The following is an 18,912-nucleotide window of genomic DNA, read 5'->3' as shown; positions in this document are numbered from 1 at the left end:
TTGTTCTTCATTTAAAATTTATGTCATATTACAATTAAAATTTTTGATAGGTTTCTTGTTCATCTAAGTTGTAACAGTATAGTGAAGTGACACTCATATATGTTTGGAATAGATTCTATTTTAAGCCCGGCAATGAATTCACCGTCGTATGGCTGACCAGCTATACGAATACGACCCGCCTATCTATTTTAACGCCTTAACGATTCAATGCTTCTGGTTGGGCTCTTAGACAGTTGGATGCTTCTGGTTGGGCTCTTAGACAGTTGGATGGCTACGGCATGGTCAAATCAGTAATGATGACGACTATCAATAATTGTTACGTTTATTGAATTGCTCAATTATTTCATCTTTTTGCTATTTCCGGTTCTCACTTTATCCTCTCCCATTGGTAGAAAAAAAAGCTGGACATACTCCTTCCGTTCCAATAAAGTTGTCTAGTTTATCTTTATCACACAGTTTAAGAAAAGCACTTGTTATTTATTGATTTTATAAAAATTTCATACTTTTCTTGTCATGCCCTTATTTAATAAAGGGTCCACTTGCAATTTACTTTCAATTTACTCATTTAGTAGATTTTAAATAGAAAAATTGAGTGTAAAAGTTAGTTACTTCTTAAAAGTGGACAAGAGTTTTGAGACAAATTAATTGAACAAAGGATCAATTCACCCCCTCAACTTGGCACAAAATATCAAATGAGTCATTCTTGTGGCTTTTGGTACAAACAGACCCAAAACTTGCGTTTTCGTATCAAATAGGCCCTCCCCCACTCTCACCTCCGCAAGTGAGATACACTCTCCATTTTAAAATATAAAAAAGGTTAAAATGACCCCTAGCTTTATTTTATTTTTCAAATTAACATTTAATTATTTTTAATTTTCATTTATAATCCTTATATTTTTAAAATTTAAAAATCAAATTAATTTTTAAATAAAAATTCAGGGGCCAAATTTCTTCCTAAGGACAAAATCCTAAATCAAATTTTTTCCTAAGGACAAAATCCAGCCGCCGCCCCATCCACCCAAATCTCTTATTCTTCCTTGTTCCTTTTTTTTTATCTAATCTTCCAATTTTATGGATTTCCAAAGTGAAGCTTCTTCATTGATTTCTGCAACACAATGAAGCCTCTCCTTCAACAAACATGTCCTTCTGTCGCTACAAACTCAACTACATAGAGCTTCACACCGCAACGCCACCATCACCACCGAGAACAATAAGAGGAACGTTGACGAACGGCTGCAATCGACGAACGACGCACGATTGCTGCTATGCTACTGATGAACGGGTTCTGGTCTAGTCGAATGGTTGCTGCTCGATTATTAGAGAATATTTGTTAGTAATTATTGCTAATAAATTAGATCCAAAGTTGATTTTTGCAATAATTTTAAGATTTGGAGTCGATTTTTGTGATTTTTGCAAAAAAATTGACGCCACCGGTTGCCGGTGGGTCTACTGTTGGTGGGTCAGCTGCGGTTGGTTGGCAGCAGGAGGAAGAAGGCGGCAGCGGAATTTGGTTCAATTTGAGTTTTTTAGGGTTTAATGTGTGTTAAATTTTTGTTTCATTTCGGTGAATAAGTTTTTTAATTAGAATTTGTTAAGATTTTAATTAGGATTTTAGGGTTTAATTAGGTCTATTTAGGGAAATGGGCAGAAAAAGTCCCTAATTTTTTTATTAATTACTGTTTTAATTAATTATAATTAATTAAAATTTTAATTATGTTAAGTTAGTGTTGAATTAGGATTAATGAGGACTAAATTTTGTATTAATTAATCTCACTCTCTTTTTTATGTCAGAGGGGCCTTATTGATACAAAAACGCAAGTTGCGGGTTTTTTTGATACGAAAATGCAAGTTTTGGGTCTGTTTGTACCAAAAGCCACGAAAATGACTCATTTGATATTTTGTGCCAAGTTGAGGGGGTGAATTGATCCTTTGTTCCAAATTAATTTCTCAAAGTAGACTATAAAAAATTAACAACTGACACACCAAATTTCACTCAACTGCAAATTGTGATCGAAATAGATGATTCACTACAACAATGTCCCCATAAATATATCTCGAAACTGTTGAGAATGAGATCTGAATCATCCCTGCATTTGAAAAACAAGGGCCTCTCATCAATTTTGCTAATCATTAGAGCAAAAGCTAATGCATTAGTTGAACCCAAGCAAATTCTTGCTTGTAGGCCGTGTTACTGCTACCATATTCACAAGAGGCTCTGCAAGTGTAGATGATGATGTTTGCCCAGTCAAGAGAATCAGACTCATTCTTTACTCCAAAGTAGTAAAGCAATTGAGGTAGGATCTAACACCAACACATGCAAAGAATATTACTGATTCAAATTATAACAGAAGATACTGAATGATTTTAAAAAAATAAAATAAAAAATCATTCTGATGTTAGATCAAAATGACCATTTGTCTCCCTGGTTACTTGTTCATTTTCAATTACACGTACCTGAAATTCGAAAATCATTCGGCTGCCACAATAATTGCACTTAGGAATATCTTGTTTAGATGGTCGACCACTCGATGTACTCCACAGGGGTCTTGCAGAGTCATTCCTGCAATACCTGTTATGACAGAGACACACAGGAGAAAAAGACCAGCATTCAATACAGCATATTCATAGTTTATTCTGCAGCATGCCAAAAATGGCTAACTACATGTGCAGCTTGCACAGTTTTATTTTATAGATAGCCCTAACCTAACTACTAAGATTTCACTTATATCTTTTCTTATCTGTATAGTCAAACAAAGGACTCCAAACATGATAAACATTTACATCCCGCAAAGAGCTGTTGTCTTCCAGGTAAAGCTCAGACATGTACACTAAATGAGTGCACAAAATATCTTAAGCAACTAAATATTAGACTTCAGATTCATGTATTAAGGATAATCTATAATAGAAGGGCTAGAAAAGCACATGGGCTATAAATCAAATGAATATTATATTATTACCTCAAAACTTGTCCTGGGGCTTTGGCTATTCGTACTAGGAAAGAAGCCCAGCATTTTTTATCGCTATCCGCCTGTTCATCAAAAGTAGTATTTTAGCATATAGGAAGTCCGAAAACTGTTCTATTTTCTATTACAGAAGTCAATAATCATCACCTTGAAACAGTCTAACAATGACTCCATGACGCCATCCGAGCTCTTCTTTGATACCAATTGGTTATCATGTTCATTATCATCAGACATATCGGAATCAAACTCATTTTCATCCTCAATTCTTATCTCATACTTTGGCCACAGTTCATTGCTAGCAAGTGCATGAGAACACCAAATCCTATTTGAAGTGAAATTTTGGAAAATTCTTTATCATGCATACAATACATAAATACAATAAATGAATCCTAGCCCTAGGATGCTGTAAACGAGTGTAAACAGATCGATTCATTCTCATCAAACACGTGCTTCTCTCAATTCTGTTGCATAAAATTTAGTCAACCATTCATTAATCATTCCTTAGACATTCAAGGTTCGGGAGTGGCTATAGCCTGTTATAAGAATGGTTTCAGTTAGGGGTGTACATGGTTTGGTTTGACTGGTTTATTATTGATATTTTAGTCCACACCAATTATACTGGTTTGGCAAATTTCCAAACCAAAATCAAACCACACGCGTTATAAACCAGCAAAATTGGTTTGGTTTGGTTTGATAATTTTTTATTTGAAACCAGTTTAAACCATCATCAAAAAATTATTTATTTATCATCTAAGATAAAAAGAATCTAAAAATTTAAAAATATTTATTCATCATAAAAATAAATATTATATTTATGTAACAAATTATAATAATGATTAATAAAAAAAATATTTTATAATTTTTTTATATTATAAATTTTTACATTTTATTAATATAATATCTTAATATTATAGGAATATAACATTTATTGATCAATATAAATATACAAATAGTTATTTCATTAGATGATATTTAAATATATTATTTTGTCAAGTACAATTTTAAAAAATAGTGATATAAATATTATTTTTAAAAATATGTATATACGTTTATATATTGGTTTGGTTTGGTTTATGTTGGTTTATGTTGGTTTATAATTTTTGAAACCACAAATCAGACTAATACTTACTATTTTTCTATTTTCCAAACCAAAACCAAAATCAAACCAGCAATCTTTTAAACCGTAATATTTGGTTTGGTTTGGTTGAATTGGTTTGACTTGGTTGGTTTGAATTTTTTCTGTACGGTTTCAGTAAGTCAACTAACATGTCTTCCATCAACATGTGATGTAATGCACCATAAACTAATGCGAACTCATATACTTTAGAGTAATACACCAGGTTCATATTGCATAAACTGACCTTTGTTTCTCTCAGTTGAAGTGGTTTTTCCATTATTGGAGCTAGAGCCAGGAATTTGAGACAGACTCAGTTGTTGACAACCAATTTCGTGGTGGTTATAGTGCTTACTCTGTGAAATATGAAAAGAAATAAAAAGGTAAATGTACATTCATTTATAAGTAAGGAATGTCACAGTTAATGTATCAAAAGGTATTCATATGAACTGGTGTGCTGGTGAGCAGTACCGTGCCATTTTGCAACTACTGCAAACGGATTTTTAGCCATGAAGAAACTGATGCAAGCTCGATAGTGATGGGTGCTATTCACAAGGCAGTCTCCTTTTACAAATGTTTTAATCCTAGATTTTCTTATTCCGGGAATGATGTTTATAGAAGTCTAGACATTTTATTTCTTTGATTAGTTTTTGTTCCTCTTAAGTCTTTTGACTTAATTCTTGTATCGGTTCTTTTTAACCACTTCTTGTGGTTTAATATAATATCCCTTATCAAAAAAAGTACCACACCAATCACAAAGTGCAACTAATAAAGCCAAAAGTCCAGAAAAAAGAAGAAGGTGGTGATGAGTACTTACGAGATGAAAGGATGTAAATGCACTAGCAAACCAGAGTATCATTTGATTCTTTTCAATCATCAACATTGCAAGACCTTTCCAACCATACTGTGACAAAACAATATCTTCAATCATTGCTTAGCAAAAATATTCAATCCATAGAGATGGATTAAACATTTCTTTTTATTTTAAATCCAAATATAAGCTCTTAAACTAACATCTTCTAATGCATTCCGTACCATTCTTCAGGGATAAATTTTAAAAAATCACTCTTAATATCATCAAAAGTTGCTGATGTTAGGTGAGAGAAGTATACTGCTTGTTAGCAGAATTGAGGATAAATCTCAGAATGACAGCACATAAATAAAATCAAACTGTGGCAACAGGTTCCACAGTTCACTTAAAATATTCTCAAATAATCACTTTACAATTTGTATCATACAATTACACGTTGAAAAAATTTGTTTACTAAGAAACTGCATGTACTTCATTCAAGAACTTGGAGTTTCAAGACTCATCTCTGGATGTAAAAATGCTAAAGTAAGTGATATTAGCCCATACATACTAATAAATTCCAAGGACCACAAAATACATACACATTATATAATTCTGATTCTGTAAAGTAATCCCACAACAAACTGCTACAAATAGAAGTTCACACAGCAAGTTACCTCCGGGTTTAGAAGGTTCATCAGTTCCATTGGATCTCGGCTCACTAGAGTAAAAAGGGTTAAGGTGAGGCAATTGACAACGGAACACCTTCACACTACAAAAACAATCGCATATTAAACAAGCATGTAACATTAAGAATATACAAAAATGAAAAGACTTCCAGTTGTTCCTTGAAATCGTTCAGGACATGACTACAATATAAGACTAGTAACTACTATAGTACCTTTGTGATGGCTTCTCATCGCCCTTTTTCCTCTGCTCATGTTGATCTCTACGAAGACATGACATCATGGGGCACATAAACACAAACAGTGTTCGATGAAATGTGGATTCCTTATCTGATATTGGTGCATAGACCTAGGAACTCAATCAATCAATCAAAACAGTTAATTTTATCAAAGATTCTCTATCTTCTCAACGGCATGGCAGAGAAATTCAGAAGGAAAAAGAGAGAGTAAGAGTGAAGTGAAAGATAATACGAGCAAAATACTGAAAAAGGAACAGTAGAACAATAGGTTTTGCTTCTAGCTACACCACAGTTTTAGATGACAATACCTGAAGCAAAAATTGCAAAGGATTTCCACATATATCACAGACACAGGACCTGCCAGATGGCATATTAATTGGATCAAGCCATGCCTGCAAGATAGAATAAAGGATTCATATTCCAGCCAAAAATCAATTTGATTCAAGCAATAAGAATGTTTATAAAGACACTGTTTTATTTTTACTTAAAGAAATTGTTTCATTTAATAATAAGCTGTACAGTTTCCAATTCCAGGCAAAACTCAAGCCATTTGAGCAATAAGAATGTTTAGAAGCAGTGTTTTTGTTTTAACTTAAAACAATTGTATCATTTAAAATATAATTTTGGACAATTGTTAGATTTAAAGTAGGTACCGGACAGCCACCAGCTTTGCATGGATAAAATTGACGAAGAAGAGACCGCGGGTGCTCAGGCGTCTCCAACAAACCCAGTGTTACTGGCTCTTGTTCTTCTTCTTCTTCTTCTTCACTGTCATAGTCATTGTTGTCGTCCTCGTCATCCAGAGAGGTTATTTGAATTCCTTTAAGTTTTTCTCTAGCATCATCTCCATTAAAACCGGATTCCATATCTCGGATGTGTTTGCTTCACTTATACAATTCTATTGTAATACTATATCCTTTCACTTCTTGCCAAGCTTCAAGGTACAGAAAATTGAAAACAAAGATATATCATCCTTATAATTTATTAAAAATTAAGAAAAACTAAAATTTCATGGTTTAATTATATGAGAACTTCTATTTAAATTCAATCAATCTTACAATGAGATACTTTAGAAACAAATTAAAAAATTGATTTTAAATTAATTAAGTATTAAATAGTTTCAGGAATAATTGTAAGTTTTATAATAAAAATTATTTTAAAAGATAAAACTAAAGTAAATAGTTTATACATGAAAATTTTCATTGATAGTTGATTCTCTAGCAAATTAATTAACTACATGATTAATAATTTAATTAGTTTGTTAATTATTTAATTATAAAAATAACTACTTAAATAAGTTATGCACAATCAGAAATGGCATAAGGTACAATAAAGCCCTCGAGTTTTTCTCAAAAGTAAATATCAGCCCTTTTACTTTATCTGGGCACAATTAAGCCCCCGTGTTTTTAAAATTGAACAATTAAACCCTTATTATTTTAAAATCGAACAAATAAACCCTTTTAGTTTATTTTTGGGACACTTACCCCTCAAATTTTTGGTAAATATTTTAAATATTAAAATTATTTTTGAACTTTTTTCCTATATGATTATGAGAGATATGTCAGTTATTAACGAGTATTTCTAATGATGTTGGATGAAAGGGGTTATTTGTTCTATTTGAAAATAAAGAGGGCTTAATTAAACCCAAAAAAGTAAAAGGTCTTATTTGTACTTTTTTGAAAACTACGAGGGTTTTTTTTGTACTTTTTGCCTGTAATTTATAATTAATTATAAAAATAAATTTTCACGAATATCACTTTTAAGACTTGGCCGAGGGTTTATTGGCTACAGGACACTGGTGTTATGTTATCAGTGGCGTAGTGGTCTAAGGTTGAATACACCATGTAAATCCATTCCCCTGTCCTGTCGAGTTCTGACTTGAAAATTTGATGACTCATATCTAAGTTTCATGTCAAAATATCAGGCAGGAAACACTGTCAAACAAAAATTGTCATTAAACCTGTAGCCGTAGCATTTTCCATCATGAGAAACATTTCTTGCAGATATTTCATTATTTCAATATCCGAGAAATATGAAGAAAATTAATGTTATTTTAATCAATCGGCTTAATTTTATAATGTTTTGTTAATTATTGTTATTTCTCTGCAAATCAAAATGAAATACAATGCACTGCAAGAGAAGGTTGTAGAGATTAGAAAAATTCAGTTTTTGCAAGATTCGGTGCATTCTATTTGTCTGCAAATGCACTATAAAGAATTTCAAGATCATAATATTTGGGTCTGAAATAAATATTTTACAGGAGCAAACAAATATATCCCTTATCAAAAACCAAGCAACTACAATTATTGCTCCATTTTACTGTGTTATATAGATATTATACAGAAAAAATCGAAAGAAAACAACCTCTCTCTCAGAAATAAAAAAATCAAGAAATTTATATTTTTATATATAAGAAAAAGAAAAAAGAAAAATCTGAAATCTCGTTTCAGCGTGGTTAAAACTCCTACTTTCTATTTGCAGTTCTGCGTTTCATATCAACAGATGCTGGTGGCTGCCTTCCGCCTCGGTTTACCGGAGCACCAACTCCGTTTGGTAACTTCCTAGACGGCGAAGGGCCTAGCGTAGAATTTAAATTCCTGCTGCACAATTATGAACTTGTCAGGATGTTTTGTTTACAAATTACATATAAGTATAAATGTTCAACAATATAAGTATATACCTCAAGTCGGAATTCTTTGCTGCTTTCAAATTTGGTTTCTTACTCTTTGACTCGGTTCCGATGGCTAAACCAGAAAGTTTGGACTGATTGAACTGCCATAGTAAATCAGGTTCTGATGAATCACTAGTGCCAGCGTCAAGATCGTCCATGTCGTCGCCAGTATTCAAGTTGAAGCGGTTATTACCACCAGTGAACATGTTATAGGATTGCTCGGGGTAAATTTTTGTAGAGTCGGTAAGAAGTTTCTGGTAAAAAGCATCTGGCAAATGCCTGTTATCTGTTTCCCAACACCCGAGAGGGTCTTCCACTCTGTTAATACCATCTTGTTTATTCACCATCACTTTATCTACCCAATCACCTAGGCCTACATCTTTCTCGTCTTCTCCGTATTTTGTGTTAGGACTAATCACTGGTGGCCATGGAGGTGAATTTGCTAATAACTCGTCAAGATCGAAACTTTGTCGTTTTTGCCTCAGTATAGAGTTTGTATGAACCTGCAGATACAGCATATTATAGCATTTGTAGCTACTCACATCATTAATCAATAAACATCAAGCAAGTTTAATTCACCTCTATGTTGCCCACATCGCCCATGGGTTGCCGGAAGCTATTAGTATCAGTGGCAACGTCTCCTTGCCGCTGGTTAGAACTGAATGGTGATGAATCATTTTCTTTTCTTCTGTACTTCTCAGAGTTTCCAGATGCCGAATGTTGAGCAAATTCTGATTCTCCCTCTTTGCTTGCCGACAACGCCGCCTTAAGACTAGCAATCTAGAAAGTGAAATACAAAGAGAGAGAAAATGTTAGTGAAGGAAGAAGTTGAGATAAAGATCAATAGCTTGTACAATGCACTTTATAATGGAGTTAAGGTAAGGAGGAAATGCAAAGAAGATGTAATAACTTGTTCTTTGAGCTCTTTAACATCTGATGAGCTGTCTTTGTTTACTCGAGCTGCACCTAGTTCGACAGTGGCTACTCGCTCTGCAAATTTCAGTGTGCTTATTGTTTCTCCAACAGCTTCAGGTTCAGGACTTATGTGCACAAACATTAATGTTTTTGCCTGACCTCCTGGAATAAGAATCATAATCCCAGATCATAAATACGTTCGGTGAGACAAAGTAGAGAACGGAGAATGCTGAAAATAAAATTCTGCTCCTTTGACCTTACCAAGTGAATCTTGGAGCAGCTGAGTAAGCTTGCTGTTTCGGTATGGGACATGCGGGTTCTTTTGAGAAAGTGAAGCAATCACATCACCTAAAGCTGAAAGAGATTTGTTAATATGCTGTGCCTCTTTCAGTCTATCACCGGTCACTTCAGATTTGTCTACTCGCTCACTTCCTGCCAAATCAACCAAATGCATGCAACCACGGAGTATAGCCCCAGATGTCAAGTCCCTCCCTTGAACATGAACAGTCAAGCAACTACAATTTCACAAAAGCAGGAAAGTCACTACCACTGATAGCATTGTTGTGGAATCATGCATAAGAGAAACAAGTAGAAGAAATTAACAACTTACCTATGAGATCTACTGCTACGGTCATTTAGGGCTGTTGCACCGACTGCACGATTCTTTTGTCCCAAGTTCATCAGATCAATGACATCAGATGTTAATGAAACACGAACAAGGTTTGCATCTGGTACATTCAGGCCTGTTTGAGAGCTATTACGAATTTCTAATGTATCAACAAATTAAGGATAGCAAATATATTGTAGATATAAATTGAAATCAAAATATATTAGAAAGACTTTTGAAGTTAAACTTGAGAAAAGGGGAAGAAAATCAAAAGGATATCTTTTGTTACTTCCATCGGTGACAAGGAGATCCCTCACTTGCTCATTGTAAATCTCAATCATTTGCACTGCAACATTGTAAGAGAAGATGTCCTTCCTTTGCTCTGCTAGAAGAAACAAATCGCTCAATGCCCTATAATTAACCCCTAGGCTTTTTTCTGTAAGCTCCTTAGGTCCCGTCTGGAGACAAGAACAGAAAACTTCAACATGCTATGCATTTATGAAGAAACTGTCAGCAAATAAAAGGATCTAAAGTATTTTTACCATGGTGAAAGTTTTTCCTGATCCTGTTTGACCATATGCAAATATGCAAACATTAAATCCGTCGAGAACAGATCGAATCAATGGCTGCATATCGGAAAAGACCTCCGCTGCAATTCAAATAGGGATTAAAAAGTGTAAATTGTAATGTCAATTTGTAGTTTTCTGAACAAATTCTAAATAAAAAAATGCCTACCTTGTGTTGCAGATGGTCCAAAGACCTTGTTGAAGCTGAAAGACTTCCTCCCATTTCCATGTCTTGCTGGGGTGTTAATAACAATGTTTCCCTCTTCCATATGATCCACGATGCTCAAATAGTTTGATTGACCGGATAAAAATGGCCTCACTCGGCAATATACACGGATACTTCCTGGTGATGTACACAAGATTTTAAGGTTCATTACATTATCAATTCAAGCATAAACCTAGTGTGTAGGCAAGCAACAACTTACCCTTGAGGTCTTGCACTTGATTGTATAGCTTGCGATTTTCCTCAAGAACCTTATGGTAACCAGAAGCAGCATGAGCTAGACTTTGGACATGCATGCCTATCAAGAAATAGAAAGACGAATTTAAAGTTTGATAAGAACTCTTCTCGACCTGAATCAGCTCCTTCCACATATGTGAAAAGTATAAGTTACAGAAAGAGAATCAACTTTGGAATTACCTAAATTGCTAAACTCCTCGTGAAATTTCATTTGCATAAACTGCATTCCAGCTTTTGTGGTACGAAGTGCATGCTTTAGATCCTAATTTTGAAGAGCAATATAATTAACTGCATGTTACGGTAATCAAGAATGTAATAAGTGGTACACAATTTGACTAATCATACCTGAACATCACTTTGTTGTTTATCAAAGATCATCTGCTGTTTCAAATTTTGATTTTTAAGTTCCTCGTCAGAAATGCGGTTCTTATGAAAGCATTCCTCTTTCTTTATTGCTCTAGTGGTTTTTTCTTCAGTCTAAAATGATTCATAAAACAGACAGAAAGAGCTTCAAAAGAGTGACTCAGAGCTATAACATTCGTAACCTTCCAAATTGTGAAAATGTTATGTTTGCTTTAGTAGTAACTTTGGTCTAACAAGGAGAGCAATTAATCAAAGGATTACCCTTTTATCACCAGATGAAGGTTTAAATGGAAATTTGTTGCCCTGGGAAACAGCCATGTCTTTAGGACTTGTTTTTATCTTCAAGTAACAAGATCAATATGTTAACAAAAAGAACACTTCAGAAAACCAAAAACGCCGCAGGTATGTGAAGTTCTGAAGAATACCAGGTCATATTGACTTGTAATGCGTTGCTCAAACTCTTCCACAACCTTACTTAGCACTGATTCCACCAACTATTGCATGCAAAAGGCAGCAAGCATGATATAGAGTTAGAAACATTAACAGCAGAACAAAAAGGAGATGCAGCATAGTGAATCTGAATACTACATCATGATTAATTCTGGAAAAATTTACTGTTTTGAATTATATAACTTCTACCTAGACCTAGGTAGCTCAATATATTGTTCTTTATCAAGTCTTAAAGTTAATTAGTATCAGCAGTTGGACAAATTCCTTACCGATGGAATTTCTTCAGGCTTTTTATCTAATAAAACAGCACGAACCAGTGTACTAAATGAACCAGAACTAGACTGCATAAAGAAGAAAACAAAGCAAATTTACAGTTTTAGTATTTAAACTAGAGTAAGCAAAAAGAGGCACAAATTTGAAACAATCTAGCTCACGAACCATTTTCTTAGAGTCAATGTCAGTGGACAAAATATTCAAAGATCTTTCGGTCATTGACGAATTCCTGGACAGGGAATTCATGAATGGCTCACTATTTTTCCTTACAAAGGATTTTGCTGGGACAGAGGGTTTCACATTTCCACCAAATTTCCATACTCCATTTCCACCAGTTTGTTTCCACTCACTGTATGATTTACATGCCAGAACACTATTTACAACTCTGGCAGATTTTCCTCCCTGAAATTAGATCAAACATACTTAACAAACAAATAAGAGCTTACTCAACCCTGCAAATTATGTATCAAAAATCCCATCTCGCCAATTATTAGGCGAATTCGCTATTGAATAGCATACCTGTTCTAGATCAGATGCTTCAAAAGTTGGAAGGCCAATCTCTTGTATGGCCACAAGGAAATTCCTCACATTTTCAAAATACTGAAAAGCTGATAATGCAGCTCCATCAGGAATAAGAGCTGCATCACATGGACTTTCAACAACCTGAAGACAATCAAACATTCAATCAATTAATACATCAAAACAAATTCAAAAAGGCAAAAAATAAAATAATAAATCAATCAGTATTAAACCTTTGGCACAGCTCCAGGCTGAACTTTATTAAGAGCATTACAAAGAATAATTCCACTTCTCAATCCAAGCCTAAACTCTTCCTCAGACGGCTCGGCCGGCAAATCTTTAGCCGCAACAACTCCGACCGCCTTTCTTAACCATCCGGCCGCCTCATGTCTTCTAGATGCTGCAAAACTTAGCCAATTCAGCCACAAAAATTCATGAATTACAAATTCAAAAATATATAACAGAAAAAAACAAAATATACCAGCTTCTTCAGTTCTCCTAGAGACTAAATCAAGATCTCTGAGTCTATTCCCATGCTGTTGCAGTACATTTTCCACCACAGACGCAACTGAAAACGACAATGCTCCTCCTCCTCCTAATTCACCCGCCATTTAACTTCTCCTACCAAACGACAACAATCAAACAAACAAACAATTTCCTCACTTATTTGTCTTCGTTTCTCAAAATTCCGCCTTTAATTCTTCATTCTGTACAGTTTCTTCAACCAAATCAAATACAGAGAGAAGAATGGGATTTGATGTTTGTTTGGGTTTGGTGTTGATAAGGAGATTAGTTTTATTAATTATGAAAGTTGAAAGCAGAAGATTACATAATCACAGTCTCCATTAGCTTTTTTTTTTCCTTTTTCTTGTTCTACAAATTGTGGGTATACTTGCTTTTTTATCTGCTTTATACTCTCTTGCTACTGCTGCTACCATTTTCTTTTTAATTTCCTTCCCGAGCCTGTCTCCGAGCCTACGCTCCATTTTAAAAAAAATTAAATTAAAATACAATGTCTTTGTTTTCTTTTGTTTTTTTTTTAAACAAATTTGAGTAATTATCGTTTGAACTCCTTTAATTTTCTACTATTTTCCACTTGAGTCCTTTTATTTCAATTTATAACCCTAAAGTCTCCGACTTTTTTACATTATATTCAATTTTAAGGCTTTTTTGCTAAAATTTATCGGCTTGAACACATACAATACACATGACTTAAGTAACAATTTGCCCGCTCAATTCGTAAGTAAAGAGCAATTAACACATAAATTAGTTTTATGGGCAAATCAGTCACGAACTTGGTGATTATGGGCAATTAACTCAATTTTGGAAAATTAGCTTATAAGTTGAAGGGGAAAATTATCAATTGAGGAGATAATTAGCTTACAAGTTGAAGGGGGAAATTGCCAAAATGAGGTTAATTGCCCATAATCATCAAGTTTGTGACTAATTTGCCCACAAAATTAATTTATGTGTTAATTATTCATTACTTTACAAGTTGAGGGTGCAAATTACTACTTAAATCCAATACACAACTTTTTATACTCCTTGCATATTATTAAAATTATTTGTGTATCCTTGCATTACACTAAATGCATCGTATTAATTGAAAAGGATAAAATAAGAAACTAGCGTAAAAATAATCTATAAATAGAAAATATTAATTAGAATGGGATACGGAAAAAAACGATTTTCAATTAAAATAGAACGGAAGGAGTAATAAATAACAATTATTAATTTAAAGACACACGGCAACGACATAAAAATAATATCTATAACTGATTTTTTTAGTAAATATCCTTCACTTATGCTTATATATATGTAGTTTTCATTCGTCGGATCAGCTGTATGGTAGACGTTCTACTTGACATTTCTGAACATAAAAGAATCGACATAATAATATTTTTTTATTATTATCATTAAAAAATCATATTTTTTATAACTACAATCTAAAATTAAAGTACTTTGATATAAATAGATAAAAGTTTAAGACATTAAAAAAGAGATAAAAGTTTAAGGAGTAAGATGAAAATTACCCAAAATAAATACTGCTTAGTACAAGTACAACGTACTTCAGGTGCTTTAGCTATGTCATGCGTGTAGATTTGGCAAAACAGTAGTTGATACGGTGCTGCCTAATTTAAATCCATATATATATAGATGCCTAATTAATTATGATTATTAGTATAAAACGAATGTTCATAATAAGTATAGAAATTAATTTGTTATATTGAAACCTAAAATAAAACACGGATTATATTAACTAAATTCTCATAATGACTCCAGTTTTCCATTTATACAAACACGGTGTAGTAAAAATGCAGTGAATTCAATATCTTAATTTGTTAGTAGATCTTAATTAAGCAAGTGGAGTTAATTATCAAATTCATAATTGTGTAATTAAAAGCTCCATCAACCTTATAATATTTCCATGATTTCTTGATTCGTCCATCGTTTAAAGAATTACTTTCAATAGTATTTATTTTATCCATTCAGAAGAATAATAAGAAATTGATGGAATATTAATTCATTTTATGCTATAATGAATGCCTTGTTTAACATTTTTTTGTGGAGTAGATATATGATTTTTTTTTTGTATTGTTTGGTAATTGCAAACCCAATTTTTAATATAAACTATCAATGAAATATAATTCAAACGGTATAAGCGTTGTGCAGCAAACTACAAAAGTTTTGGGTTAAATTCTTCCCATAAGCGCGCTCCCTCTCTAATTTACAAAAAAAAAAAAAACCTTTTAATCTAAACTAAGCAAATAAATTTGAAAAAATAAATCTATTCTTTTAACAAAATGATAATAAAACAAAGCTAATTTAGAAAAGCTATGCCAAATTAAGCTCAAATCAATAATAATAATAAATACTAATTAAGTTATAGTTTATTTTGGCGGTTAAAAATATCCTTTTATATCATATATTTATATTTTGAATTAGCCGGAATTACATACTATAAAGACCAGGTTCGACCCTCGATACACTGTGATCTAATTCTATCTAATATTATCTACAAATACACCTTTTGATAAAATAATCGGTGAATTTTATGTTTATCTATTTAAAACAATTTGTAGATTCATTTTATGAAAAACTATGAATGTATAATGAAGTATTATTTATTATTATATAGTTTAATTTTTTTAACTATTAAAAAATTATTTTACATATTTTTATTAATGACATGTATCAATTAATAAATTATGTAATCATCTGCAATTATATAGCTTGAATTAATTGTTTTCTCTAGTTTAATGGAATTAATAATCTAAAGATTGAATTGAGTGTAATAATAAAATTGACAAACTCTTGCTGAAGCCCTTATATTTTCATCTTTTTTATTTATCTTGTCCTTGTTAAAGTTGTGTCTTTATCTAGTGTATATACTTAATTTATTTTTAATTTTTGTGACCCTTTTTAGACGAAAAAAGAGCATACACTACACAATGCAGTGAAACGCGCGTGAGACTGAACATGAAGAGGGATCATATAAGCAGAAATTTGAAAGTGTACAAGCCCAATAAACACAAAGTTAAAAATATAAGGACCGGATGAATAAAATTTAAAAGTACAGGGACTATTGAATAAAAAAATTAACTCGTTAGCTCATGTGCACTTTTATCATTTTTCCACGTGGTAATGATAACGGCAACTGAACACACGCGTAGTGATTTCGTCCCAAAATGATCTATTAAATCAAATTCGTAAAATATAGGGACTTAATAAATACAAAATTTTAGAGATGACTTGATAAATAAAAAGATAAAAATACATGTGCCTCGAGATGGAGTTGGCTTAATAAAATTGCATCAAAATGATCCATCAAATACCCTGGCTGATTTTACTCATGAGATGGGGATATGAAGGTATTGATATTTTTCATTTTAGAGTTTTTTAATTCTATATTTTTTCTTTATTTAATTTCTGAATTTTTATTTAGTCTAATCCGGACCATAGATTTTAATTTTTCAATTTTTTAAGTCCTCAAATAGATGCACGTCCATTATAGTCTCACGAAATGGTTTTATTACTTTTTCATACGTGAAAATAAATTTATTGCTTTTTACTAACTTCACGGAGCATGGTATAATGGTATAGATGGGCATTTTTTAATATCTTATTTATATCATGGTACTTTTTAATATCGGATTGGTTTAGTACATTGATAAAATATAAATTACATCTACTCAAAAATTGTCCAAGGTAATAGGTAGAAATAAAAGTTTCCCTCCAATAAGAATTCAAAAATATTCAAACAATTCCCTTTCGAGTGCATTCAAAAACAAAAATTGTCACATTATATCAGGTTGCGGTTGAGTATGTAATATTAATGTTTTTTTGGTTAAGAATATTAAAAGCTGTTGAATTTAGTGGGTCCTTTTTCTTTACTTAATTAATTTTGTTGTGAGAAAAAAAATCCACAAAATTCTGCCGCTTTCATAATTGACATATATATTGGCACTTTTTATTTGCATTAACCATTAAAATCCATAAATTGTGTTCGGTGTATATCAAGTGTAATATGAAGATATCAACCATATCATTCAATGGGACATTATAGACCTATTCCCAAGTTGTTCAACCATTACAATTCATCAATTCATTAAATTATATATCATGATATTTTAAAAAATAACTTTTTCTAATGAGTTGTGTATTTTTGGAGATAAATTTTGAATAATTACTCCAACTTTTATTTGTATGCATTTATTAAATAGTACTGTGCAACATCTTCAAAAAAATTATTTAATTTTTTTAAATAATAGAGTTCACACATGTGAGGGTTGTTTTCTACTAATTGGCTTTAGATAACAAAATTAAGCACTATCTGAATTATGGCACCGTTTGGATTGATGGATTCTAAACGATAGATTCTAAACAATCCATGGATTTGTACAAAATCTATCGTTTGCCTAGAAAAAAATTTAATAGAATCCATGGATTTATAAATTCTCTCATTTTTTACAATCCATCATTTTTGAGGGTTTTGATTTCCCACCTATTAGGTGAGAAAGTCCAAATCCACCATTTTTTATAGATGATGGAATGTTATACTATTTATTAGTTTCCATAAATAATATTAAAAATCCATTGATTTTATATTCAATTCAAACGATGGAATTTTAAAATCTATGGATTTAAATTCCATTGATTTAAAATTCATGGATTTTGCTAAAATCCATGGATTTTAAAAACCTCAATCCAAACGGTGCTATGAGTTTTTCAAATTTATAAATTTTACTTAATTTATAGATTTTGTATTTATAATCATTGATTCTTTAATCGGCACCTTACTATATCTTTAACAATTAAATTTTATTCCTCTACCTGAAAATAGTTGGGTTTTTACAATTTTTGATAAAATAATTGCGAAGGATCATACAAAATATATTATTAGAGGCGGAATGAGGGCGGATAGTGCACTATCAATTTATAGTATGGATCTGTATATCTCATTTTAAAAATCTCGGAATTTTGGTACAGTTTTGGAAATTTCTCAATTTCCGAATTCTCCTGAATCGTGCACACCTCTAGCAGCGCTAGCTTCACTATAGCTTCGAGATGTCTGAAATTAATAAATACCGAATACTTATTTTAAAGAGGATTTTTAAATGAGCCAGACGACTTATGTCATTTGTCTAAAAAAATGTCAAATAATATAATTGTTGGGTCTAAAAAATAATCGAACAACATATCGTTCAATTAAAAAAATCACGCCACACCTAAATAACATTTATAACTTCGCCATTGTAAATTACTACGGCTATACACAAAGGCGGACATACATTAGAATCTGTTGGGGCGCGGGGCATTGACCTCCTCGAATACTAAACATATAAATTTATATAATTATATTTATTTTACCATGATAATAAATAAAATATAAATATATTGTTTGTATTTTATATTTTACATTTTATATTTTATATATGTATAAAAAAATATATATACATATATAAATGACATTCAGAACAAAGATTTTGGGAGGCAAGTGAATCAAAAATTAATGAAATGAAGTTGTTTAAGTTTAAAGTCAAGAAAAGAAGAAATAAATTCTACTATACATGACACCATCACAAGCTTAAGCAAGTTCAAAGGGTTAAAAGTTAAGCAAGCAATGCACATGCGTAGTAGTAGTAGACTAGAGTGCATCCAATAGACTATTTGGTTAGGCAATGTGTGATTTTCATATGGTGGAATGGTTGTTGATAAACGGTTGCCCCCTTTACTTCTTCTTCTTAATCAAACTTTTAACCAAATGGCAAATCTCATTTCAATCTTCATCTTTA

General features: G+C 32.1%; 2 protein-coding genes across 3 annotated transcripts; both read right to left on the bottom strand.

Annotated features, from left to right (window-relative positions):
* Positions 1-1,965: 1,965 nt before the first annotated feature.
* LOC126687221 (uncharacterized) lies at positions 1,966-6,777 on the bottom strand. Its single transcript, XM_056106367.1, has 12 exons — positions 6,446-6,777; positions 6,101-6,184; positions 5,769-5,902; positions 5,545-5,639; positions 4,778-4,842; positions 4,325-4,433; positions 4,209-4,266; positions 3,341-3,424; positions 3,111-3,285; positions 2,958-3,028; positions 2,455-2,569; positions 1,966-2,301 (listed from the first exon to the last, which is right to left on the bottom strand). Exons 1-12 carry the CDS (start codon positions 6,656-6,658, stop codon positions 2,143-2,145), a joined length of 1,362 nt encoding a protein of 453 aa, XP_055962342.1. The 5' UTR covers positions 6,659-6,777; the 3' UTR covers positions 1,966-2,142.
* A 1,225-nt stretch (positions 6,778-8,002) lies between these two features.
* On the bottom strand, positions 8,003-13,508 carry LOC126687217 (kinesin-like protein KIN-14I). 2 transcript variants are annotated; one of them, XM_050381684.2, is made up of 19 exons: positions 13,098-13,508; positions 12,850-13,016; positions 12,617-12,760; positions 12,263-12,499; positions 12,094-12,165; positions 11,800-11,868; positions 11,636-11,713; positions 11,357-11,488; positions 11,192-11,273; positions 10,977-11,072; positions 10,721-10,894; positions 10,528-10,634; positions 10,265-10,443; positions 9,989-10,150; positions 9,640-9,893; positions 9,374-9,540; positions 9,043-9,243; positions 8,473-8,966; positions 8,003-8,392 (listed from the first exon to the last, which is right to left on the bottom strand). In XM_050381684.2, exons 1-19 carry the CDS (start codon positions 13,225-13,227, stop codon positions 8,257-8,259), a joined length of 3,081 nt encoding a protein of 1,026 aa, XP_050237641.1. In that variant the 5' UTR covers positions 13,228-13,508; the 3' UTR covers positions 8,003-8,256. The 2 variants fall into 2 exon arrangements, with proteins under 2 accessions (XP_050237641.1, XP_050237642.1); XM_050381685.2 differs by having other exon boundaries at positions 8,003-8,389.
* Positions 13,509-18,912: the final 5,404 nt, after the last annotated feature.

The sequence above is a fragment of the Mercurialis annua genome, linkage group LG6, assembly GCF_937616625.2.
Source record: "Mercurialis annua linkage group LG6, ddMerAnnu1.2, whole genome shotgun sequence".
Lineage (NCBI taxonomy): Eukaryota > Viridiplantae > Streptophyta > Magnoliopsida > Malpighiales > Euphorbiaceae > Mercurialis > Mercurialis annua.
Note: the sequence above shows the minus strand (reverse complement) of the source record. Positions and strands in the feature narration are given on the sequence as shown.

What these genes read in the sequence shown, in the direction of transcription:
- LOC126687221 (XM_056106367.1), bottom strand. Translation starts at nt 6,658, where the DNA reads ATGGAATCCGGTTTTAATGGAGATGATGCTAGAGAAAAACTTAAAGGA. An exon ending in CTTTGCAATTTTTGCTTCAG is followed by an intron (nt 5,903 to 6,100) that starts GTATTGTCATCT and finishes TTGAGTTCCTAG; the next exon opens with GTCTATGCACCAATATCAGA. An exon ending in CATTGTTAGACTGTTTCAAG is followed by an intron (nt 3,029 to 3,110) that starts GTGATGATTATT and finishes TTTGATGAACAG; the next exon opens with GCGGATAGCGATAAAAAATG.
- LOC126687217 (XM_050381684.2), bottom strand. Translation starts at nt 13,227, where the DNA reads ATGGCGGGTGAATTAGGAGGAGGAGGAGCATTGTCGTTTTCAGTTGCG. An exon ending in AGCCTGGAGCTGTGCCAAAG is followed by an intron (nt 12,761 to 12,849) that starts GTTTAATACTGA and finishes GATTGTCTTCAG; the next exon opens with GTTGTTGAAAGTCCATGTGA. An exon ending in TTAAAGAGCTCAAAGAACAA is followed by an intron (nt 9,244 to 9,373) that starts GTTATTACATCT and finishes TTCACTTTCTAG; the next exon opens with ATTGCTAGTCTTAAGGCGGC.